This window comes from Chiloscyllium punctatum, chromosome 31 (genome assembly GCF_047496795.1).
Source record: "Chiloscyllium punctatum isolate Juve2018m chromosome 31, sChiPun1.3, whole genome shotgun sequence".
NCBI classification, from domain to species: Eukaryota; Metazoa; Chordata; class Chondrichthyes; order Orectolobiformes; family Hemiscylliidae; genus Chiloscyllium; species Chiloscyllium punctatum.
Genome location: NC_092769.1, coordinates 35,108,288 through 35,136,042, shown reverse-complemented (window position 1 = coordinate 35,136,042; position 27,755 = coordinate 35,108,288). Strand labels below are relative to the sequence as shown.

The following is a 27,755-nucleotide window of genomic DNA, read 5'->3' as shown; positions in this document are numbered from 1 at the left end:
TTCAACAAATGTCATCTGCTGTGTCTGTTCCACCTGACATGGTCTCCTCTACATCTGGGAGACCGGACACTAACTTGCTGATCATTTCAGAGATCATCTCTGGGACACCCGTGCAAACCAACCCCACGGCCCCGTGGCTGAACACTTTAACTCCCTCTCCCACTCCACCAAGAACAGATCAGTCATATTCTGTTCATTTCCAATGAATAAATACAAAATAACCGAGCCTGAATTTGGGATGATATTAACAGGATTAATTTCAAACTAAGCATGAACAGATTATTTTGACATAACAGGTGGAGAGATTCACTTCCTGAAAAAGCAGCTCAAGTGATATAAGCTGGCACCAAACTGAGTTTGGTCAATACTGAGGCAAGAATACAGCATACAGTCTTGAGTGAAGTAAATAAAGAAACTATCATAACACTGGAACAAGATAGAGTTTATTAAATATGAACGAAGACGCAGGTATTTTAGGATATAATAGAAAAGTGATTTATAGTATATTGAAATGCAAACAGAGATGTGAATTTGTGTGTCTACATTCATCCTAGCTAAATTAATCATTTCAGAAATGCCTTTGTTAAATTTCATGAATCATTCGTTGGTCCATTCACGAACCTTGTTAGGTCCTTGTTAAATTCTGAACCATCACCTTCCAGGTTCACAGTGGTTACGAATTTCATGTTACAGCAAATTGTGAAGTTGTGCACTGTATGCCAATGTCTTAGTTAAAAATATAAGCAATCACAGCTCCAAACATTTTCAAAATATCACTATGGATCTTCCTTGAATCCAAAAAAAATGTCCCTTTGATCAATGATTTCTAAAATTTACTCACATATCTGTTATAAAGGACATTTTCAAATAACTTGAAGTACAAATGGTTCACATCAGTCGGAATACAGTGGCACAGTGGTTAGCACTGTTGCCTCACAGCGCCAGAGACCTGGGTTCAATTCCCACCTCAGGCGACTGTGTGGAGTTTGCACATTCTCCCCGTGTCTGCGTGGGTTTCCTCCAGGTGCTCCGGTTTCCTCCCACAGTCCAAAGATGTGCAGGTCAGGTGAATTGGCCATGCTAAATTGCCCGTAGTGTTAGGTCAGGGGTAGATGTAGGGGTATGGGTGGGTTGCGCTTCGGCGGGGCGATGTGGACTTGTTGGGCTGAAGGGCCTGTTTCCACACTGTAAGTAATCTAATTTCATGTGTTACCCCACGCAAAAAAAAAATCAAGCAATATTCACGAGTTGCTCAAAGCAAGTCTATGATGGACTGTTTTATCAAACAAAATCATTTCCAATGTTGTGAGGACTCATCTATCTTCTGTGTAATGGTCTGAATTTTGGTCTGACTGCAGATGACACTGGCTGATCTGGATATAGTACAGTTTGTGCCTTTCACATTGTTGATGTATATTGCTGACTTTAGTTGAATAAAGTGATGTTGTCCCAGGCATCATCTGGCACCATTAATTAGACCATTAATTTCCACATCACGAGCCAGACTATCAGGTGGAGTGTATTGATCTCATTGAAACGAATGCTTGGAATATTTCTGGTATGAAGAGCCTCTGAACGAGACAAAGTAGGAAAGATGAATTTAGAGTAGCAGAAATTTTCACGACAGAGAGAGATCACTTCGCCCATCGCACCTGTATCACGTGAAGACAGAGCCTTCCAGCCAACACCCAATTTATAGCATGTTGTCCATAACCCTGCAGGTGATAGCACTGTAAACATTCGGGAACATTGTGTAGGGTCTAATCCATTATCAACATAGATATGACCTCCAATGCTGTAAATCATGGTTTATGGGGAAAACGTAGGGGCAGAACTGTATCAATATTCAAACAGTTGGTACAGCCCTGAGGAGATAATAGGCCCATTTCTAAACGTTGTTTCTCAGGACATTTTGACAATTCTTGACTTAATATCATTGTAAACTGACATGGAAAAAATGCAGACATGTTCCCCAGAAATGCTGACAGCAACATACCTTTACTCAGCCAAGATCAGCAACATGAATTAAGAAAGTTTAAAAAAAAACTTTCTTTTAACTGATTATTGACAACACGGATTTCACAAAGTGCAAAGTACAGAGGGGAATGGTGGAGGGTTGGGTGTGGGCGATGTTCATTGTTACCTGATGTCTGGTTGCATTTGTGAGCAACAGATGAACCTGCGAACCAGATTCAGGATGGTATGGCAGGTATTTCAGCAGATATTGTGTCCACGGCATTCTCCCATAAATCAGCAATTACACAAACATTTATTTTTGATGGTGTTTGAAGCCAAAGAAAATTGAAAAATATGGTGGGACAAGGTCCTTTCATTTCTTTGAACTGGTATCAAGGGACACTGTCTGTGGACCTGGGGTGGCAGGAGGATCTTAAACAGCAGAATGTGAGGGAACAGAACCACCGTTGGAATTCCAGATAGACTGGAACCTTTATCACTGGAGGGTGAGAGTTCGGGAGGGCGACCTCATATAGGTTTATCAAGCCATGAGTGGAAAGGTGAATGGCTCTAATTGACATGATTTGTACTGGAAATGTACGAAGCTTTCATTTCAAAAATATCACATATCAATAAACTCCACCTGATAATCTGGCTAGTGATGTGGAAATTAATGGTCTAATTAATAGTGCCAGACGATGCCTGAGACAACACCTCTTTATTCAACTAAAGTCAGCAATATACATCAACAATGTGAAAGGCACAAACTGTACTTTTACCTAGATCAGCCAGTTTCATCTGCAGTCAGACACAACTTAAAATTCAGACCATTGCACAGAAGATAGCCGAGCGCTCACAACAGTGGAAATGATTTTGTTTGATAAAAGAATCCATCGTAGACTTCCTCAGAGCAAATCATGTTAACAAACTAGTTTTTTTTTGTGTGTGGGGTAGTGCACAAAATGTTACTTTAATCCGATTGATGTGAACCATTTGCATTTAAGAAGTTATTTGAAAACGTCTATCACAGTAGATACACGAGTAAATTTTACAAATCATTGATCAAAGGGGACAATCTTTTTTGGACTCGAGGAAGATCCATAGTGATATTTTGTAATTGTTTGGAGCTGGGATTGTTTTCAATTTTTGACTAAGACATTGGCGAATTTTCCCTATGGTGGGAGATTTCAACAATAGGGAACATGTTTTTACAATGAGAGGAGAAAAATTAAAAAAAACATATCAGAGACAACTTTTTACACAGAGAATGGTTTTTGTGTGGGATGGTCTTACAACCTTCAGAAGACATTTGGATAAGTAAATGAATATCAAATGTTTGGAACGATATGGGCCAAGTACACACAGGTGGGATTAGTTTAGTTTGGGATTATGACTGGCATGGACTGGTTGGACCGAAGTATCTGTAACCATGCTGTATCACTACATGACTCTCTGACTATATATCAATTTTTCTCAATATTAAACAGTGCTGTAGTGATCCTCAAATGAACTGTTGATGTTAAGGTTGTGTCTGAGACTCTGCGAATATTTCCTTCAATGAGAGGAGTGACTAGTTCTCCAAGTTACATAACTGAAAAATAAACTTTCCTCCAGCATTGTTGCTGAGTGGATTTGTTTCTGAGGAGGCGGTGGTTATGGTTTGCAGTTTGCTTTCCACCAACTGGTCAACAGTGAAACAAAATATCTTTGATCCACTGCAGAATCTCCACCTGCTTCCAGTAAATGAAACTGGGAACTCAAGGACCTTTTCTGCAGTCAGTTTAATTGCTGCCAACTATTGTATCTGGCCTAATACAGAGAAAATGAATCAACTAAAGTAAAATCCTACCAAACAAACGATATTTTCCCATTGATTCTCAATGGATACATTTCACTTGGCATTTCTTCTTTAAAAAGGAAAGTCACTAAATACAGCATTCACTGTGTGACTGTCAGAAAACATGACATTGAATGCAATGACGTTCTGGTTAGTTCAGCCTGTTTATTGAGTATCTTTAAAGCTCCTGAATATGAAGTTAATGGATCCAAAATCCCACATTGCAGTAACATTTGTTATCATCTCAAAGTAAATTAACAACATTGAATTGGTTCAAACTCACATCACTTGTTACACCATTCTCTGATTCATGCATCTCATTAAACCTGAGTGGGCCCTTTATACATGGTTAACACTGGTGTCGTGTAACAGCGAATTTTTACTGATTTTTATGAGTTATGTGCCCCTGTCAGAGCTATCAGTGAGCAGAGACATGTACTGTTTATAACTTACATCTGTGGTAATGATTATTTTAATACTCTCTAATTTAACTAAACATTCCTGATGCACCCAGACTGTTAGATATGGATGTATGGACTGTCCTGTTCTAGTTCATTAGATGCTCTTTCAAAAGTTTACCTAGGTGTTATGTATCACTGCCAACTCATTTTTTTTTGTTTCTCAGGCACACAGCTTTCCTTTACTATGCATTTTAGGGTCAGAGCAATTTGAAAAAAAAGATGCAGGGAGAGACATTCTGCAATGTAAGGAGGTGCTTCTAATCTCCGAGTCCAAACTGTTTAGTGACATACACTCACCTTCTGAACATAATCACTTCAGACATGCTCCATATTAGGTTGCCTAAACTGAATTTAGAAACGCAGATTAAAAATGGTATGTTAATTTGTAAAGTGAGAGAGACTTTGAGTGACAGCAAAAATAAGGTCACTAATTTTGTTGGTTAATAATATTATTGAAGTTCTTTTTAGCTTTATCTGCTTGTGGTGGAATGTAGAATTAAAGGGAGTTAACTTCTAATTGAATATTCTAAATATAATCACTTTGGACAAGCTCTGTGTTCAGTTCTCTAAATTGAATTTTGAAATGTTTAGTGTGAATTACATGTTATTTTGTATTGGGACAGAGACTGGCAGTGTCCTGGGAAAACAAGCTCAATTGTTTTACTAGCTGGTAATATGTTTGAACTTTGATTTTAGTTTTATCTGCTTGTGAATGAATGTAGAGATAAAGGGAGCTAACATCCGAATGAATTTGTTTTTTTTTAAACAAAATACTTGCAACTATCATGTGAAACAGAACAGAAGCTACTCAATTTTACTTCCACCATTTAAATAAAAACACTCCCAAAGAAGCTATTCAGCAAAATAAATATCCCAAGATGTGTATATGTCCATGTTTCAGCATAACCTCGTAAATCCATGATCCCATGTGTTCGGGCTGTACAAGCTGAGACCAGGATCCAGTCTGAGCCTCCAGCAGGAAACCAACAGGCGGAAGCTGTAAGCCGGCCCTTTCCGATGGCCATATAAATCCTGGGCACCAGACCGTAATTCAACACTCCTGGGTCGTCTCTGTTTAGAAAGATCTTGACAGAACCGCTTCCCACAAGTTATCAGAATGATTGTTTCGACAATTTTTCTCAGTATATTCCTAACTTTCTTATCATGTGAGTGTTTTTTGTTCAAGTCTGTCTTTGTCACTGTCTCAATGTTAGTCTACCGCAGGAATGTAAAAGACTCAGCCATCATTTCATCAGAATTAATGCTCATTGTTTATTTGTTTTCTTTTTTAAAGGTGTCCAATCGGAGATTGTGTTGACCCAGCCAGAGGCAGAGTCTGGCCGTCCCGGAGGCAGCCTGAAACTGACCTGTAAAACCAGCGGCTTCGATCTTAGCAGCAGCTACATGTACTGGGTCCGACAGGTTCCCGGACAGGGTCTGGAGTGGCTGCTTCAGTACTATAGTTCATCCGACAGTAACTATGCACCAGCGATTAAGAATCGATTTACTGCGTCCAAAGACAATTCAAACAACATTTTCACGTTGGACATGGGGAACCTGAAGATCGAAGACACCGCCATCTATTACTGTGCAAGATACCACAGCGAGAGGAACCAGGGCTGGACCCATTCAAAAACAGCTCGAGTGAACATTTTGTCAATTCCATCATAAACTGACGGTCAGTACGAGTTTTAAATGTAATTATACCAACTGCGATCTGACGCAGACCTCAGGCTGCCTCTTACAAAACTATCAAAGAGGAAATGTACCATTTAAACTGGCAAACTGGTGACACAATGGGACAATGTTTTGGGCATGTCATATGTACTGCTAACACTTCCATCAATTAAATGCTCGGACAAAATGTTAGTTTTAATATATCTGACAGCTCAGGAAATCACTGCTAATTGTTATGTCAACTATGGCATTAATTCTAAACATGATCAGGACTAAATGGCTCTTTCAAATGAAAATTGAGACCTAGAGTAAAGAACAGAGAATGAGTGTACTGGTCTACATCATTGTGATACTGGGTGACACTGCAATTATGATCAATACAAAAACCTATTCAGCCTCCACTGTTTGAAACTAGTCAGTGATTACTTCTACAAACTGCGTTAACTTGCAGTGCAGTATTAGTTCTGTGCGGTTTAATGCCAGTATCATTATTTAATTTGTAAAAGTGTTGGGTAATTATCAATACACCGTTGGGAATTTTGAGAATCAGCTCATGTGTTACTCTGTGAAGGATAAAACAGTATTAAAGTTTATCAAGAATGATCAGAATTCACTAGCGCAATTATGTGATGCAGATTTATCCTGACTTTATTTTGCCTGTGGTTCTGAAAATTTAAAATGATGGTAGATTTTTGATTTGTTTTATGTAGAGCTAGTTATTGTGTGACCCAGTCCAGAGAATGTAACACTGTGACTATCTTGAATACTGGGGCCAAGGGACCATGGTGACAGTGACTTCAGGTAAGAACTTTGAACTTTCTTAGTTAATTTTTAAAAACTTTCTATTCATGTGATTAATTTCTGAATTAAATGAAACTCAGATTCTGTGCTGAGTTTGGTTTAGTTCGGATTGATTTTTGTTCAGACTGATTATAGACTTCAGTTAAGGCTCAGCAAATAGTTAAAATGGTGATGATAGAGTCAGTTGCTCAGTGTATCTCTTTTTTTTATCAGATGGGCATTCTGTGTGGCTGGGTTACTTGAAACACCTAATGTCTCTTAATCTGTCAGCTATAAATAATGTTTAATGTTAGTGACACCCTGACTGTGAGTTTTATTATCAACAACAAATGCTAAGAATTCAAAGATGTTCAAGATATTACCAAACATGATTAAAATATGCTAAAATATCATTATTCATTTCTTGAATATATGTTCTTACCATGATTATATTATCTCATTTCTTTTGTTATTTTTGTTGATGACAAGCAGGTTAGAAACTCATACAATTTTCTTGCGGTGCTATATTGCATTAGATTGAGTTTGTTTTACTTGATTCTGTTGAATTGAGTTGATTGGAGTTTGGCTTTGCTTTCGTTGATTCAGTTTGAACTGTGTTAATTGGATTCTGAATTTTGATTTTACTCGGTTTTGTTGAATTGTGTTGATTGGCTTTTGAAATTGTTTTATTTGATTCTGTTGAATTGAATTGGTTGGATTCTGATTATCTTTCATTTAAATCTGTTGTTTTGAGTTGATTGGATTCTGATTTTATTTTCCTTGATTCTGTTGAAGAGAGTTGATTGAATTCTTATTCAGTTTGTGAAATTGATCAGCGTTGTCATGCTTTCTGTAATTGGTGTTTTCTTTCTGGTGAGGAGATTGACTCTCTGGATTATTGTTCATTACCAATATTTGTGAAGTTCTTTTGTTTTTCATTTATCATTTCTGCATTTGTTAAACTTATAGGACACATTTTTCTCTGCTTGATTGAAAACATTACATCCATTTGTAACTGAAAACAAACTTAAGGAAGAAACCCGGAAGTGTGAGAAATGAAAAAAACAAGTTTTTAATGTATTGACTTTTTAAAAAAAAAACTCAGTTCTAATTGTAAACTAGCTGAATTTTGTTTTGAGTAGCCTCATTCAAAATAAAATTTGGGACTAAAATCTGAAACTGCAGAATTGATCAGATTATGTAATTGAAACTAACTTAAAATTATAATGTGGTAAAATTTGTCAATTCAAATAATTTTGTTTTGACGATGAAGTGATTAATCAATATATGCCTTCAACCGCTCTACTGTACTCTTCACAAGATTGTCATGATCAAGAAGGGTGTGCAGGTTGGAAATAAATTGAACTGTTGCCAGAAACGTTACAGCTTTAAGTGTTAAGTCCCCTCACAAACAAGGTTGTTGTTATGACTTGTTATTTCCATCCAATATAATCATTAGTTTGCTGGATTCTGTGCAGCTTTGTTAGATTTCAATTTGTTTTTTTTTTGTGAGGTTACATCATGTTCTTGGTTCTGTTGAAAATGTTTGCAGAGCCAGTTCTGCTGCAAACACACCATGTTGTGATCTGGTGATCGTTCATCTGTTGAGGAAGGACTGTGCTTGGGTAACATTAAGTGTGTTATATTTGGGAAACTGTTTCTGGTTTCAACATTGTTTGGCAATGTTAACACGGTTGGTGACAGTGAACCGCTCCAGGTTCCTCATTCAATGCAATCAGCATGCGAGTTGAAATTTCATAAAGCCTATTATTAAGTGAAAGGCAAATCGCAAAGGTTTTAGAAATGAAGTGAAAACAGATACCTTCGGGCACCATTTTTACTTAAAAGTAATAATTAAGGATTAATCTAATCCATGCTTTCCAATCCAAATTCAGAACTCCACTGTCTAGTTCAATCACAAGGTCTGTCTTTAAACAGTTTACAAGTCATAGAGAAATATAAATAGCATTTCAAAAGTCTAATGTTCTAATAGTTCTTGCTCTTGAGCAAAAATGCCATGACTGTGTTATAATTGATCAAGAAACACCTTTCAATTCCGCTGTACACTACATACATATTTTTCTGACTGGAAAAGATCATTGACAAAGACCATTTGGAAATTCTGCACAATTCTATGAATAACAGATCAGTTTCACTGTTTTGATCAGTTTCATATGTAACTTGAGTTAATTCATTGTTATGTCCCTGATTAAACTGGATTTGCAGGATAAAAATAAAACATTAACTGAATTATTTAATCTGCACAGTGCTTTATGTGTTCCCAATCTGTGCATTTTAATTAAATAGTTACATTTTACAAAAAAAATCAACTGAAGAGTTATTCTTTCGGAAATATCTGCTATCGTGAATTATGTGACGAAGGACAAATTTTGAATTAATTAAAATAATTCACTCATGAACTCGCAGGGCAGCATGGTGGCTCAGTGGTTGGCACGACTACCTCACAGCGCCAAGATCCCAAATTCGATTCCACCCTCTGGTGACTGCCTGTGTAGAGTTTGCACATTCTCCCTGTGTCTGCGTGGGTTTCCTTCGGGTGCTCTGGTTTCCTACCACAGTCCAAAAGATGTGCAGGTCAGGTGATTTGTGCAATTTAGCACAGCCATAGTGTTCAGGGATGTCTAGGTTAGAGTGCATTAGTCAGGGGTAAATATAAATTATGGGGAATGGGTCTGGTTGGGCTACTTACTGTTCAGAGGGTCAATGTGGAATTTTTGGGCCAAATGGCCTGTTTCCATACTGTAGGAACTCTATTCTTAAAACCATGGGAGTACTTGCTGCAAACGCAGAGAATGCATTTTACATCGATGTGTTCAGACATATGCAGAGTTCACAAATTTGCAGAAGACATGAACTAGAGGATAACGGAGCACGTTGTTTATTCAGACTCTGAAAATAGAGTAATATTTATTTTAATTAATATACTTGACCGATTTATTGCAATGTAGCGATCCGAAGGAATCTGCTCACATTTGTTAAGTGTGACAATCGTTCAGATTAGATTTCCTGCAGTATGTATCGGGCCATTTGGCCCAACAAGTCCACACCGACCGTCTGAAGAGTAACCCACCCAGACCCATTCCACGACACTATATTTACACCTGACTAATGCACCTAACACTATAGACAATATAGCATGACCAGTTGACCTGACATGCACATCTTTGGATTGTGGGAGGAAATCCACACAGACACAGGGGAGATTGTGTAAACTCCACATAGGCAGTCACCCAAGGCTGGAACCGAGCCTGGGGACAAGGATCTGTGAGGCAGCAGTGCCCACATTTACTTAGACATCTGTTAAAGCGGGCAACTCCAGACAGAAGCATGTTTTGAATTCATACCTTTTTAAACATTTTCGTTCATTAAAAGCAGTTAACAAGAAAATGACCTTGCCCTGATTCCTTCAACAGAAATGCTTTCCACACTGGAATGCAGTATTGACTTTATGCAGTGCATGCAAAATCTCCCCAGTTCATGGACCGTTTTAAGAATATGTAAAAATAATTTACAGAATAATCCATTGCCTCCGGATCTGTGCTTTAATTGGCGATATTTCCCACCTCAATCATTTTATTAAATACAATGACTTATGAAGTTTATTAACTCAGTGGTTATTTATGTTCATTGTGAACACATTCTCGTTCACATTAATCCACTGGTTAGTTCCACTGATGAATGTTCAAGTACAGTGAATATATTTGACGTGAGGAGTTGTGCAATGTATCCTCTAGGATTAAGTCTGTTGTACAGTTTGTTTCAGTGCTATCTCTGACTAACTTGTCAACGGTCCTGACCATTTTGTAAATTGTCCAATTCGGATCCCTGAATCTCAGACAGTTCAATTTCATCTCGCGCTTCAAAACCATTTTTATCGGCCAGAAATACAATATTCGATTAGGTGCCTCAGAATTGAGAGCCCTGACTAAGTTGTTCCAATCTGAACGAGCGTTTCAGGAACAAAAAGCAGATAGCAAGAGTTTTGAAATTGGTTGTTGGCAACGAGAGATATTTGATTGAGCGAGGCAGATGGAAATATGCTGTATACTTTCTTTGTGCCTCAGTTATGCAGGACATGTTTCGTGGCACAATGTAGAATCAGAATTTTTTTGCATCTTATTATTTGAAAACCTATTATCAGCTTTTAATGTCACTGGCAATGGTCATATTACACTTCAAAACATTTTAATCTTTTTCAGACTAAGTAGACCATCTGGTGCAGCAACATTCACAGGGGAAAGAGGAAGGGAGTTCGAGGTTGGAATCCAGTGACAGTGAATTGATGGCAATGCAATTCCTAGTTTTATTCCTCTGTAGTTCCCATAGAGTTTGAACAATTCGGAGCTGCTATCAAAGTATTCTTGGATAAATGTTGAAATGTTACTTTCATTGTACAAACATTCTGAAACAATTCCTGGTTGTTGGAAGGTGTTAATAACTAACATGGTTTATGTACTGTCAAAACAGATGGGCTGTGTTCTCTGTGATAGTGTCGAGCTCATTGTGTTCAGGTCTGTTGTGATGTTGTAGTAGTGTCCCTGATTCTGTGCCAGGTGGCCTGTGTTCACTTACAACCTGTTAGAGAGGTATGTAACACCATCTCTTATCAGGTTACTTCAGTGCAAGAAAGCAGATTGAGATGTTTGGGTGTTTGTTGGAATTCCACTCACAGAGGCCAGTGAAATCTATTCAATCGCTGTCCTGACTTGTCTCTCTTAGATATTAAACAGAATTTTGGCAGTTAGCAGCTTTTTCCAGATCAATATTTGTTCACAAGCGTTTGGGCTTCGCTAGATGGTGTTAATAGAGTAAGTGCTCACCTTTATATTAAACCAGTGCTGTAGCTGAATTTGATTGTTCAGTCCAGTGGGAGTTCCGCTGAATCCAACACTTGCAGCAGATGGAGGTAGCTTTTCAGATGGTCTTCAATTGCTAACTCCGACCATCCAGTACCTCTGCTAAGAATCCTTTCTCCAACAGGAGTCAAGCCAACGTAATCACTGTTTATCTCAACATGTGTGAGCTCTTGTGTCAAAAACATGAAAACAATTTGGTGAAGAGGGGGTCTCTGGATGTGAAAGGTTAACCTTGCCTTCTCTCCACAGGAGCTGCTAGACCTGCTGAGTTTCTTCAGAAATTTCTGTCTTTTATTTTGGTTTTCTAGCATTTAAAGTTTGTTGTTTCATTGAAAAAAGTTCTGTTCGATTAAACACGTTCTTCAGAGAAAAGATGCATTTGAACAAATTGCGAATGTTCAGAGATATTAAATATCAGAGAATCATTGAATTTGAGCGCCCTGATCTCGAGCTGGAGTTTCACAAGAAACTATTGTGAAGTAACAACCCACTCCAGAGTGCAGTGGCTGCTGTAATTGGGTGGAAATTATTTTGATCACTCAAATAGAGAATGTCAATGATCTTTTTCCAAATAATCAACAGAATTTTTTTAAAGCATGTGTGAAACAATTAATTTGTTGAAATATTTTAATAAAAAGTGTTCACCGCCAGTGCTAGCTTAACGAATGACACAATGATAGGAAGGTAGGAGCAAGAGGAGTGCACTCAGCCCCTCGAGCTGTTCCACCACTTACTTAGATAATGGAGTATCTGTGAGCTAAATTCGCAGGTCTCCCTTTGGCTAAAACTCTTTAATACCTTTGATTAACAAGCAAAAACTATCCTAGATTTACTGATTCAGTAAACAAAGGGAGTCACCATTTTTGAAAGACATTCCTGTGAGTACTGTGAAACAATGAGGCTGGAATTAATTGCTCATGAAAGTAAACTTTAAATCTCTGACTATTTCCAATTGAAACATCCCAATCATCATATTTCATAAATTTAACACTATACTTCCCTGGAATAAAAAAATATAATATGTGATTGCCTTGCTAAAAATGAGGGATGCTTGATTCCTATTATATGATTAAGAAATAGCTCTGTTCCTTCAGTGAAAACACAGTCAAATCACACAAAAGGAAACCATGTAATCTTGTGTAGACACACAAGTGCCTCAAATAATTTACAATTCTTCCAGTGGTTGTTTGAATCTCTAGACCGGTGTGGAAGTGTCAGACTTTTTATATCGCCTTGAGAAACCAGTTGTCATCAGTCTATTTGAATTGCTGAAGTTGGTGTGGTATTAGCACATTCACAGCGCTGGTAGGAAGTGAGTCCCATAGCTGTGATTGAGGAAGAGGAAACGGGCAGGGAAATAGTTGTGAGTCAAGTTGAAGTCTGATTTGGAGGAAAGCTTTCAGGAGACGTATTTACATACATGTGCGCCCTTATCCTCAAGGGTCACAGTTTTGGAACATGCTGCCGAAGGGACATGACAGCATGCAAAATGGAAGTTGAAGAAGGCACCTTGGCCCCTCGAGAAGGCTATTCCATTCATGGGATCATCATTAATCTTGCTGCTCACCAATTTTCCCAACACTCGATAACATTGAACCTGATTGTTTACTATTCAGCAAAAGAATGGTGAACCTTTGGAATTCTCCACCACAGAAATTGATTGAGGACAAAACATTAAATGATTTCAATAAGGAGATAGATTCCTTCAATCCTTAAAAAAATGCTACAGATATGTGGGAGAAAGGGAAACAGGCTACAATATTGGTTGAAAGCCATGAAAACATTGAATGGGACATGGTTTGTAGGTTTGTAAGTTTGCATGTAATGCCAACATTGGTGGTATAATTGGCAGTGAAAGTTATCTAAATGTACAATGAGATCTTGATCAACTGGGCCAATGGGCTGAGGAGTGGCAGAAGGAGTTTAATTTAAATGAATACGACGTGGTGCATTTTGAGAAGATAAATCAGGTCACAACTTACAGAGTTAATGGTAGGGCATTGGATAGTGATGTTTAAACACAGGGCCTTGAGGGTCCAGACTCATAGAGTCTTACAGAGTTAATGGTAGGGCACTGGATAGTGATGTTGAACACTGAGGAACCTGAGGGTTCAGACTCATATATTCTTGAAAGCGTTGTCTCAGGTACCTAGTGTGTTGAAGGTGTTTTGCACATGTACCTTCATTGGTCAGAGCACTGAGTGCAGGAGTTAGGGCTTCATGTTGTAACTGTCCAAAACATTGGAATGAACTGCCAGAGGAAGTGGTAAATGCAGAGATAGGTCCAACATTTAGAAGATATTTGAACAGCTACAGGAACAGGATAGGTCTGGATGGATATGGGTCAAAGGCAGGCAAGTGGAATTAGTTTAATTTGGGAACTCTGGTCAGCATGGATGAGCTGGACCAAAGGAACTGTTTCTGTGCTGTACGACTTTATGACTCACTGACTTTATATTGGAATAGGCTCAAAGTTGGAAGGTGGTGAGCAAGTGAGGGGCTAGATTGGGCATGTGGGAGAGTTTGGGCTGGTAGGCTGTGAGGTGTTGGCTGGCTGCTGGGTAAGCTTGCATGCACTCTGTCTGGCAAGGTGGCATCAAGGTAAATGGTAATGGTCACAGGATAATTTGTTCAAATTGTGCTTGGTAGGTGAGGGGTAGTTTGAGCTGAAATGCAGGAGGTCTGTCTTTGCCAGACAGGTTTATGGAGAGGTGGGCAGGATGCCAGGCTGGTTAGTGTAGCGGCGGGCAGAGTGCCAGGATGTTTCAGGGTGGAAGGTCACTGTAATGAAGTGACAGGTGGACGTGTTGTCAAAATGCAAAGCTCGGAGTCTGGCAAAATGGTAGGTTGTAAAGCACAGATGCGAAAGGAGGTAGGATGCAATGTGCACAGGTTGACTTGGGTAAGATGAGAGGTCAGTGATCAAGGGCTGAGGTCATGTCTTGGGTAGTGGGCTTTTGTCAGAGGTTGTGAAAATGATGGTGCCATGTCCAGTCAGGGCCAGATTCACCATGGGCCAGGTGCAGGGCGGCAGGAGTGTAAATGAGTGAAAGGAATTGAGATCATATGTCCATCTGGAATATAGAATATAGAACATAACAGTGCATAACAGGCTCTTCAGCCCTCAAAGTTGTGCTGACCTGTGGAACCAATCTGAAGCCTATCTGTCCTACACTATTCCATTTTCATCAATAAATTTATCGAATGACCTTTTAAATGCCCTTAAAGTTGGCGAGTGTACTATTGTTGCAGGCAGTGCGCTCCATGCCCCTACTCCTCTCTGAGTAAAGAAACAACCTCTGACATCTATCATCTATGTCCTCTCCTGCTAGCCATCACTATTCAAGGAAAAAGACTTTCACTGTCCACCCTCTGTTTATCTTTTATGTCTCAATTAAGTCACCTCTCAAGCTTCTTCTCTCAAACAAAAACAGCCTCAAGACCCTCATCCTTTCCTCATTAAACCTTCCCTCCATACCAAACAACATCCTGGTAAACCTCCTCTGATCTCTTCCAAAGCTTCCACATTCTCTCTATAATGTGGTGACCAGAACAGTACACAATACTCCCAAGTACGGCCACACTAGAGTTTTGTACAGCTGCAGCCTAACCTCGTGGTTCTGAAACTCAGTCCCTGTATTGATGAAAGCCAACACAAAGTATGCCTTCTTAATAACTCTTATCAAACTGGCTGGCAACTTTTAGGGATCTATGTACATGGACACCGAGATCTCTCTTCTCAGCTATACTACCAATATGGATTGCCTTGGATGTGTTTTGTGTGATAGGGGTTGTGTGTTCCGGGCATGAATGGGTTGGGTTTGTCAATGTGAGTGGAAATTTAGGTCTAGACAGAGTAAGTGCTGTGGTTAGTCTGAAAGATGAGGTTTGGTGGTGAACTGCATGTCAATTTGATAGTTATTAAAGTTAAAGATTACCAGTTCATTTCTCAAATCATATTTACGTAAATACTCAGCTGTAACACTCCAAAGTCTCTGAACCTTAATGGTCCTCAATTTTTCAGAGGCCTCCAGAATTCAGATAATTGTAAATTAGATGTTTCAACTTCCAGACAATTGGCATGAGTTCAGCCGTGACAGCCCTCCTCCCAGTCCCAGTGCTCAGCTCCTGCCTGTGCTGCTGCTGCAGTGACCTTCCTCCCAGAGAGAACATTCTGCCTTGCATTGAGAAGTGAGGAAGGCTCAATGGACCTGATTTCCAAGTATGGGGACGGCAAACACGAGGGGACACAACTTTAAAGTGAGGGGAGATATGTATAAAACTGATGTCAGAGGTAATTTCTTTACTCATTGAGTAGTCAGGGAATGGAATGCTTTGCCTGCAACGGTAGTAGATTCGCCAAGATTAAGTCATCATTGGACAGGCTTGGATGCTGCCTGAACTGCTGTGCTCTTCCAGCACCAATAATCCAGAATCGGATTTCCAGCATCTGTAGTCATTGTTTTTACCTCGGCATACAGACGTACATGGAATAGTGTAGATGGGATGGGCTTCAGATTAGTATGACAGGGTGGCGCAACATCAAGGGCCAAAGGGCCTGTATTGCACTGTAATGTTCTATGTTCTATGATTCACTCTGATTTCTCTCCGGGGGTACTGCCAGCGGTTGTATATTTCCAGCAGCACAGTACCTAGTGGGACAGCACGCTGGTTCCGTGGTTAGCACTGCTGCCTCACAGTGCTCGGGACTCGGGTTCCATTCCAGCCTCGGGTGACTGTCTGTGTGGAGTTGGCACTTTCTCCCCAAGTCTGTGTGCGTTTCCTCCCACAGTCCAAAGATGTGCAAGCTGGGGGAATTGCAAATGTTGTGTTCAGTGATTGGGAGGTTAGGTGCATTAGTCAGGGTTAACTGTAGCCTAATAGGGTAGGGGAATAGGTTTGGATGGGTTACTTTTCAGAGGGTGGGTGTGGACTTGTTGGGCCAAATGGCCTGTTTGCACACAGTGTAGAATTTCGATGAATCTGCATTTCCTTGGTTTGTATTTTGTGAAACTTCTTTGCTCTTCACAGCAATCCAGTGAAAGTGTCAGTTGGTGAGATCTTCAAAGTTACTGGGGTGGGATCAGGATGTTCTTCTTCCTAAATTATATGGCAATGGTCAAGGTCGAGGGCATGTTTCTAAAGAAGGAACCAATGATCATGATCAGCAACTGGTAGGAAACAAAAATAAACTCCAGTTATGTTGTAGACTCAGTGGGAGCATACTGGTAAACGTTTACAGCTGAGGATACATTTGAGTAACTGATAAGGTCAAATGAACAGAAACTAACATGCTCAATTGGTCATTCTATTGTAGAGACACCATCTCTCCCCACGCTTTATGGCCTGGTCTCCTCCTGTGAGGAGCACGACACCGGTTCTGCGACCTTTGGTTGTTTGGCGATGGATTATTCCCCTGACGTCACCAAGGTAACCTGGAAGAAAGGTGGGGAGTTAATCACGACTTGATTTAAGACTTACCCATCAGTGAGAAACAAGAAGGGAACCTACACCCTGAGCAGCCAGTTAACCCTGCCCGAGTCGGCGGCAGATTGCCCCAGCAAAATCTACTGTGAGGTTCAACACAGCGGGTCGCACAACATCAAAGAAATGCCATGTTCAGGTATGTGTTGTGGGAACTGAGATAAACAGAGCATCTGGGATTAATATGAAGAAGGCATTATCTATAACCGTTTTCATAGAATCACCTTATACAGCACAGGAACAAGGCCCTTTGATCCATCCAGTTCATGCCTATCAATAACAGCCAACTAACTATTCCAGTCTCATGTGCCAGCACCTGATCCATTGCCTTGTGGGACTTGCCCTTGCAAGGATGCATCGCAATACTTCATACCTACTATGAGGGGCTCAGTCTCTACATGACTTAGAGGTGCTGAGCTCCAGGCTAACACCACCCTCTGTTTGATTTTGTTTTCCCCTGAGATCCACTTGGAAGTTCCTGGCCTTAACTTCTCTCTCCATCAAGGGGAAAGGTTTCATCCAGTTTACCCTGTCTATGCCTAAAATAATTCTAGACATCATGATAATCTTCTCCCTAATTCTCCTCTGCTCCAAGGAAAACCCCTGTCTATCTAAACTAGTTTCATAACTAAAACCCTCCAACCCAGGCAAGATCCTGGCAAATCTCATCAATACTGCCTTCAGTGTAATCACATTCCTTCGATAACATGCATACAACGCCTCAGTATGGCCTAACCAGTGTTCTATTAAGTTCCAGTATCATCTCCCTACTCTTCATTGTCAATGTCTCGGCTCATAAAAGCAAATATCCTCTCACCTTCTTAGCCTCTTTATCCAGACGACACAGTACTATAGGGGATCGGTGGGTACATGCACCAAAGATCTTCAGGCCTTTCCAGGGTTCCACCATTCAAAACGTCATACCTCACAGATTCTTCTACCGAATTACATCACCTTACGTTTATGCAGAATAATTTTCATTTGCAACTTCTCTTCACATACAACCAACCCTTTTATATCCTCCTGCAATCGAAAGCCATTATGCTCACGACTTACCAACGTGATAGTTTTCATTTCATCTGTGAATTCACTGGTTAATCCTCCTAAATTTGAGTCTTAATCATTAGTATGTAAGAGAAATAACATGGAAATCAAACCAATCCCTACAGAGCACCAGGAGACATAGATTTCCAGTCACGCAGACACCTGATGACTATTATCCCCTGCTCCCACCACTCAGCCAGTTGTAGATCCAATCTGTCAAATTAACTCCGATCCCATTGGCTCTGATTATTTCTATCATCTGGACATCGAGTTATCTCTCTGAAAACTACTATCAAATTCTTACACATGACTTCCTCTCAATAAAACCGTGCTGAAAATTGTTGATTTATCTTCCAAATGAAGACTAATTTCACTTCTCAATAGTTTCCCTACCACTGAGATGAGCTTGACAGATCTGTGTTTTCATTATTTATACCTTCCTTCGTCCTGTATGACAGTGAAACGTTGACTGATCTACACTCACTTGGGACAAGTGCTGTGGCCAGACAGGAATTCTAAATTATTGTCAGCGACCCAACTATTTCATCCTTTGCATCGCTCAACAGCTCGGTATACTTTTCATCTGCCCTGGAAATATAACGACTTTTCATTCAGCAAGACAACACAGAACATCACGTAATGTGTCCTAATTTCTGAAAACTACATCACAACACCCCTCCATGTTTTCTGTCCCAACATTGTCCCTCTTACGACTGAACACTGGCACAACACGTTCGTTTTGACCACAACCTAATCCTCCGGCTCCACTCCAATAATACACTTAATGAGCATTACTGTTTCCCGAATAATTCTTTTATTATGAATGAGCGTGTAACTTTTAAAAATATTTTCCTTTATTTTGACTGCTATTATTTTCTCATGGTCCCTTTTGCTCTTCTAATTCCTCTGTCTTTCAAACTCCCCCTTGCACATTCTGTACTCCATACTAATTCCAATTGTTTTAAGATTTCAGTTTAGACCGGAAGCCTCCCTTGTTTCTCTTTATCTCCCCCTTCATGCCCTTTGGTGTCCAGAGCCCACTGCATTCTTGGTCCCACTCAGTGGCTTCCTGGGAAATGTCCTCCCTGTGATTTTCTTATCTCTCTCTTAAATGTGTCACACTGCTCTGACTCAGATTTACCAATAAGTGTCAGCTTCCAGTCAACTCTGGTCAAGTCATTACCTGATCTTACTAAAATTGTCCTTTCCTTTTTCAGAACTTTGGGCCAATTTCTATTCCTTTGCAGTACAATCTGAAATCCAACTGATTTACGATCACTGTCTGCAAAGTGCTCCACCATTGAGGTTTTACCCACTGGGTCGACTTCATTCCCTAAAGTTAAGTCCAGATTCACCCCTCTCTTGCAAGGTCTGGATTAAAATTCTCAGTATTAAACACATACTTTGTTAAAATATTCTCCTGGGGGCATTTTCAGAATTCTGCTCCCTCTAAATGTTTGACAAAATGAATATCCAAGCCTCTGCTGAGGAAGTTAAAAACCTCTTTTCTCATTCCCCTATTTAATTTGCATTTCTCTGAAATTTGCCCATGTATGTTCACTTGCTCTTTTGGACCTATAGTAAGGTCTATCGTGCTCTCCCAGTAGTTATGTTTTCTGTATTTTGGTTTTGAAGAACTGTCCATTTGCCTTTGTTTGAGGAGGTATCCATGATTTCATTTCTCTTTACAGCCTAAAATACTCTTGTCAGAATTGCGACAGAAGCAACATTCTGCACTGCACACCCCCAGCCCTCATCCTTTTCCATCTTTCCCTGTCTCGCCTGAAGGCACTAAATCCTGGAATGTTGAATAGCCACTCCTGCCTGGCTCTCAATATGTCTCTGTGATAGCAACCGCATCATTTCCTCATTTATGCCAGTAATTTGTCTGCCTTGTTCATCAGACTCTGTCATGAAAACGAATACCATCCAACATTGCTATCTCCCTTTTGATGTTACCGGCCTATAGTTTTTATGCCTCCTTGACTCCCTTGCTGTGTCCTATCATTTTAGCTTTTCACATTGTCCTGCTGATCTTTCTGTGTGGATCCCAGCTTCTCCAGCACTCTGCACAATTATGAATCTTGTATCCATTAACCATAAGAAACCTTGATATATGAGAACTGATTGTATTTGTTCTGAAATTCGTCAGATAATTTATGCGATGTGTTTCCTAATGATCTAGGTATTCTCCCACCAACTCTTCTCCTAACTGTGAGCTCCAGTGAAGAAATCGCAAGCAGCAAGTTTGCAACCGTCGTCTGTTCAATCATTGATTTCCATCCGAAGTCAATCTCCGTGAGTTGGTTGAAAAATGGCCGACCCTTGGATTCTGGCTTCTTCACGTCTCCCGTGTGTGAGGCAAACGGGAACTTCTCGGTGACGAGTCGGCTGATGGTCCCTTATGGTGAATGGTTCAACAGCGCAGTCTATACCTGCCAGGTCACTCATGGAGAGAACATTCAAAGTAAAAACATCACCGCACTCCAGGGTAAGAGACACACACTGAGAGAGCTACAAATCATTCTAAACTCTGATGTGAATCAAACACGCTCATTTATCAGGCGGAGTAAACAGTACGGTACAGCTTCTCGTTTCCCAACATGCCACGTATCGCATTTCAGTTTGAGTGTTACATTAGCATCGCTCATGACTCAACATTTTGGCAAGTCAGAAAAGCATGTTTCCTCTCTTTTGAAGATAGATATATAGACAGTGAGCTTTGTTAAATAGTTTATTGCCTGACCATGCTTGGAGAGGCGTTCAGAGGGCCGCTTCAAGGATAAGTTTGGGGATGGAGGGGGGATATTGGAGAGATATCTGATTGAAACAGACAAAATACTGAGAGACTGAGGTCGGGTGAACGTGGAATAGATGTTTTGACTGGTCGGCCAGACGAGGACCCAACGGCACAGGCTCAGGGTTAAAGGGGCACCGTTTAGAACTGAGATGTGGGGAGAAATGTCTTCAGCCAGAGGGTGATGGGGCTGTGGAACTTGTTGCTGCAGAGGGCTGTGGAGGCCAGGCCATTGTGTGTATTCAAGCCAGAGATAGATCGGGTCTTGTTTAGAGAAGACAGTAGAATGGCTGTAGCCCGAAACGTCGATTTTCCTGCTCGTCGGATGCTGCCTGACCTGCTGTGCTTTTCCAGCATCATTCTGATCTAAACTCTGGATTGGCCGTACAGCCTTATTCTGATCCTCTATCTTATGATGTTGTGGTCTTAAAAACACGTGGTTAAAATATGCAGTGACCCTTACTTGAAAATAAATCAAAATGCGTTCAATGCTTCATTCCCTGCTCAGGAATGACCTGTTGGCATTGGACATTGTACAACATCGATTTTTATCTGGTACTGAGCTCTTTAACTTCATTTATGCGATCAGACCCCAGACCAAGTGGGTATCACATCAACTGGGATAAACGTGATCTCACTGAGCTTCTTTAAGATGCTCTCTGTAATTAGTGGATGAGGCAGGAGAATAAATTCTGGTAAGAACGGTCCAATAGTGATGAATGAACTAGGAACTCGAGACAGGTTGATTTAGCCTGGTTTGGGGTAGCGATGTTTACACAGTGAGTAATGGATGTCTATAAAATTAGTGCACATTTCCATCGCGTTTGTAGATTAATTTAAGACGCTTTTGTTTGTTTTTTTTTCTCCCCTACTCTATGAAGAAATTAAAAAACGCACCTTCGTAAATAAAGTGAAAGTACAGACCAGTTACGAACAAACTGAATGGAGGGAAAGACTTAAGGAGATGGGTGTCCTTCTCGATATCCAATGCTGTACTCAATGTCTTGTTTTCTGATCTCCTCCAAACACAGCTCACGAGGAACAATGACATAAATTAGAGAATGACATCACACCAATAACGCAAAGTATTTTTGATCACGTTAAATATAATGAACAGAATTTCCATGGCTGTTCACCGCTCCTGTAACACTTTAGAACTCTGCAAAGAGAATGATTATTATTTATTATCATTTGTCTAAAATGTAGGATGTGATTTGGCAGTCAGCATGACCAGCAGCATTTGCACCTAAGGATTATGAACATGGAAATGAACTCATTATATTGAGATTACTCTTGTCACAAGTATCTATAGATGGTGTTAAGTGAGAGACAGACTCTGAAAGAAAGGTAATTCCATGAGTTACATGATGGTATCTTCGATTATTTTATTTTTTTTCAGGTTTCACTTGTTTCAAAGCCAGTGTTCTTTAGGAGTAATTACACAGGGTATGTTATAGGTAATCACAAATGCTTTCACAAATCAAAATACATCAACAATATTAAGCATCGTTTCAGCAATAGTTGGAGTTGTCATTTTGAAGGTGGTGTCTTCACCCTGTGAAGATGTAATCTGAAGATTGGCTGTTTGTATCATAAAGGGGCATTTTTCATTGACTTTGATTTTTGTTTCATAGAACATACCAAGTGCCAGCCTAACACCGTTAAAATCCTCCCACCGCCAGTAGAACAAGTCTTACTGGAGGCGACGGTGACGTTAACCTGTGTTGTGTCCAATTTTCCTTCTGGAGTCAACGTGACCTGGAAACAAGAAAAGAAGCCTCTGAAAACAGAGATTGCTGACCAGCCTGGACAGAATACCGACAGCGTGATCAGCAAATTAGACATTTCTACTGAAGCCTGGCTGAGTGGCGTTACTTTTGAATGTGTGGTGTACCATCAGAATCTACCGACTCCGCGGAGAGACTCCATCCACAAGGAGAAAGGTGAGTGGTGAGATTAAAGCACAAAGGATCCCATGTGTAATCCAGATCCAGTTACATCAATGTCAGGCTTTGATTGGTAATGAACAAACACCATTGGGAGTATTAATGATGCATCTGAAGGCAGGATAGCTAGGTAGCTGATTAAGAAAAAGATGGACCAAAGGATATTGTATTCTGATTCAGTCAGATAAAGTGGGAAGAAGCCTGGGTTGTGACGTCACCATCAGCAATGACAGTTGGACAGAATGTCCTTGTTGTGGGCTGGAAACATGGAGGCAACTTTCACATTAAACTCGACTTTTTTTAATGGACAGAATGTGTACCATTCTGCTCCTTTAGTAAACGGAAGTGAATAAATCCCAAATTAAACATGGCATATTTTAATATTTAGTGAAATTGTGATATTGGTTCAGGATTTTTTGGTTGATTTATATTTGTCTCAAATATTCTGCAGTGATTAATCCGCTGGAGCCATCAGTGTCGGTCCTCCTGCCACCAACAGAAGAAATCTCCGCTCAGAGGTTTCTCTCCCTCACCTGTTTAGTGAGAGGTTTCTCCCCCCGAGAGATCTTCGTGAAGTGGACAAACAATGACAAGCCGGTGAATCCCAGTAACTACAAGAACACCGAGGTGATGGCGGAGAGTGACAACATCTCCTTCTTCATGTACAGCCTGTTATCCATTACAGCGGAGGAGTGGGCCAGCGGTGCTTCTTACTCCTGTGTGGTGGGACATGAAGCGATTCCACTGAAGATCATCAACAGAACAGTCGATAAATCCAGCGGTAAACCGAGTTTTGTAAACATTTCGCTTGCACTGATGGACACTGTTAACTCATGTCAATAAAAATTCAACAGAAGTAATCGAATTGTTTTTTTTCCCTCCAGTTGTGAGTTAAATACGAAATTAATTGTTTCCCACCATGACTTCCATTCCATCTGTGTAGTTAAAGTGGATTATTAACAGGTCTAGGACAAGTGTCTTGTGCAGTTAATGTTCTCTGCTCAGATACACCCTGGGTTAGAGACAGAGTAAAGCTCACTCATTGCAGGATTCCGCCAAATACCTTATCCATCGTAAATCCCTCTGTGACAAAATCTGACAATGTCCATTTTATGTCAAGGGTAGAGCACGAGTTTTGAACTTGGTGTTCTTGATTCCCCCGAGTGGACACTCTTACAAAATTCATATCAGTTTTAAAGTGCCACATTGCACCAATTGGAAATGTAAATTTAAGACACGATAAAATTAAATTTGATAGGAACATACCAATCGTAAATAGTGCAGAACAGTTTGAATGTAACCTTTGTTTCTGGGGAACTGCCAGGGATCTTGCACCAGCGCATGAGTTAACAGAATGTATCTTCACTTTCACACCAAAGAGAATCAACAGATAAGTTATCGTAAAGCAGAGGGGAGGGGAACGATGAATGGTCTGTCCTCTTGCTCCCTGTGAAGAGTTTTCATGGAAGATGTCCTTTGTAATGTAACCCAGTTACTAACAGGAACAGTCAGCTTCTTGCTTACTGTCCAAAGATTTAACATTTCCATGCAAAATAATACCTTTGAAGCATGTTGGACATGCTTGGCTCTGTTAACAAATGATTAACATTGATTCCCATAATCCAAAACGGGTGTTTGCATCATCCCGGTTTGTATTCCATAGGTTTGTCTCAGTTTTCTGGAGCACATGGGATCAATTCTGGTATTCGAATACCTGATATCATTTTGTTTCACATACAGAACACAAGTAGACATTTTCTAATAAATATATTCAGAAATGTTATCTCTGGGGCAGTGGGGATTTGAACTCAAGACTTTTCTCTCAGAGACAGAAATTCTATCATTGCAACAGAAGTGTTGCTCATGAAACACTTATCTCTCCATGACGATGGGAAATGTTTCCTACAACACCAAGGTCAGATCTAATTATGGGCAATCCATTAAAATTCGAACAATAATTTAGAATAATAAAAATTGCAGTCTGGTATAAGAACAGATACAGAGAGATGATCACAAATACACTCGTAATGACACATTTCCGAGCTCTCACCTGAAGGCACATATTTATGTGCACACTCAAATGTGCATGTAGATAAGATGTCACACATGCATACTCACACAGAGACACACGTGCAAGTGGCACTTGAACACTCTCTAAGCTCATACAAAACCTCACATACACCGAATGAAAATCATTTGCACAAATGAACAGGGGTACTCACACATAACCATGAGAAACATAGACACACGGTAACACACAAATACATTTACATTCATACAGCACAATGCGTACAGACATACAAGCATGAACACAGATACAAATTCCGAAAAATGTCCTCCCACTTGTCAACTCACACAGGCATGTAAGTGCACAGAGATAAATATTAATATCATAACTTTCCCATTTTCAGAATCACAAACATACAATGACAGAGGCAGCTTAATTAGTTATTTTTAAACCACATTGATCAGCATGGATACAATATCACACGTACACACAAATTCAGAGTCTCACATGCAGACACACAAGTGCATAGATCAACAAATAGAGGGGTGTTTATTAAGTAAGAATAATGGGCACAAGCATCAGCAAGCATCCACAAACAATAACACAAACAAGCTTATCAGGAGATGGTTTGGGAAAGATTGCCACACAAGCAAACATCATCATATAAATATAAACATCCATCAAAATATAACATTGCATGCTAACATTTATTAAGCATAAACATGAAAATAACCTAATGTAGGTAGGATCTGAAACAGACACATAAGCACACATTTTAGATAGCACTAATGAAAAGTGAACACTCACAAAGACATTGCAAGATAAGCATAGGCAGCAACGAAGTGGCATATTAGCATGATGATGCTTACACAATGTGAAAAGACCAAAATTTAGGTACACAAACACATGAGCACACCAGCAGTAAAGGAACAGGAATATGTTTATTCATGCACAGACTCCAACATGGGCAAGAGTGAAGTAAGAGACTCTCATAACCACATACACAAACATTAAAGGAAAACCAAACACACCAAGCAGTACATCAAATAAATTAAGGGTCACATGTACAAACACTTATTCCTAAATGTACAGATCCTACAAACAAAAATATGAAGCAATGTCCTGACTGTGATGTCACTTATATTCATGATTTGCCAAGTAATTGGTCACCAATACATAAAGATGAGAATCACATTTGAACTTTTAATCAGTGATGGCCACAATTTTCAACCAAAATGCTGTCACAGCCTATATTTAAAATATAATGATATAATTAAAATAATCATTCATAATAAGCATTCCTCAAATAATAATATCCTTAAATAATAGATTGAAAGAAAAATAATTTAAAACGTTCTGACATGGACAGTGAAGAAAGAACATGTGCAGTTAGTATTTGTAATTTCTTGCTGAGAGTCAATAATGCACTAATAGATACAGATAAGAGCCCTTGAGAAATACCTGATTGCTTTATGAAGATGTAATGGTCTCTAATTACATGACTTGGATGCAGATAGATCGATCTGGATCAATAAACAATCTAAATGCGTTCTCTTGGCTTTATATTCATAGATTCAATAGATCGCACTTGGATTGAAGACTATGAGGATGATAACAGCAACATCTGGACAACTGCTTCCACATTCATTACCTTGTTCTTCCTGAGTATTTTCTACAGCGCTGCCGTCACTCTGGTGAAGGTGAGAATAATCACATCTTTCTCACGACAAGCAGCCCAATATGTTTTGTGAAATCTCTAAGTGTGCCATTGAATAAACATTAAGTCTGAAAGTCCCTGATCATAAATATCTGCGTCATTGCTTTATCTCTCTTTTCCAGGTTAAGTGAATGAATTGTGGACCCCCTTGATTTTCCTAATCTGCTTATCAAGGTCTCTGAATTCCCAATCTACAATCTGTCCTGTTGCTGACTCTAACAGTGAGATTACTTCAGTTTATCAGCGTGTAACTGAGACAATTATTGATGGATTTTCCTTTTTACTTTGATATCTTTGAGATGGTTGTGGTTGGAAGAAATAGTAGCTTCCCAGTTGTTTGAAGCCCATTTGTTTTGGTTTTATTAGTTCCTTACTCAGAATGGTTGTCTAACCTTTCTGATGGGCCTTTGTACTCCCTTTCTTGTGACTGTTACTGATGTAACCCTTTCTGATGAGCCTTTGTACTCCCTTTCTTGTGACTGTTACTGATGTAACCCTTTCTGATGAGCCTTTGTATTCCCTTTCTTGTGACTGTTACTGGTGTAACCCTTTCTGATGAGCCTTTGTACTCTCTTTCTTGTGACTGTTACTGATGTACAGAAAATTCCCAGCTCACAGCGCATGTGTTCTCATCTCAATGTGGCATCCAGCCATTATATTCACTTATGTTAGCTTTTACATCAACTTTTTGGATAAAAATGCTTTCTGAAATTGTTAATAAATCTCGAATGAATATGCACTAACCTTGAGTTTACTTAATTCTTTCTTCAAGGCCAGTCAGTAATAATACATTTTCCCACATCCTACTCCTTTCCCAGCCAAATGCTTTCACTTGTTCTGTTTGGTTGTGTTTCATTCAGTCATTTAGTTTAATGATGCGCTACCATGCAGCCCACTAATGTAAATACATCTATCACACGATATGCCTGATGGAACACTCCAGAGGCAGAATGATTAGAGAACATTTCCTCTTATGCACAAAGGGTCACGACCGCGCGTCATCGAATGATACAAATGAGGAGCTTTGCTCCACCAGAAACCTATAAAAGGCAGGCAAAGGAGTTTGAAACTTTACTCTACACCGTCTAAACTAAAAGTGCTCCCAATGTGGGGACAGCCTGGGTTAGTAATGCAGAAATCGCCACCTAAAGCGCCCAACGAAACATTCATC

At 39.8% G+C, this 27,755-nt stretch overlaps 2 gene segments (V, D, J or C); both read left to right on the top strand.

The window, feature by feature from the left end:
- The first annotated feature begins 452 nt into the window (after positions 1-452).
- On the top strand, positions 453-5,925 carry LOC140456872 (Ig heavy chain V region-like). The segment is given in 2 exon segments: positions 453-468; positions 5,549-5,925. Coding segments are annotated over 2 exon segments (393 nt in total).
- LOC140456937 (Ig heavy chain C region, membrane-bound form-like) lies at positions 5,319-27,327 on the top strand. The segment is given in 9 exon segments: positions 5,319-5,420; positions 5,549-5,932; positions 6,642-6,732; positions 16,906-17,211; positions 20,302-20,607; positions 22,548-22,856; positions 23,311-23,640; positions 26,440-26,567; positions 26,707-27,327. Coding segments are annotated over 6 exon segments (1,095 nt in total).
- Positions 27,328-27,755: the final 428 nt, after the last annotated feature.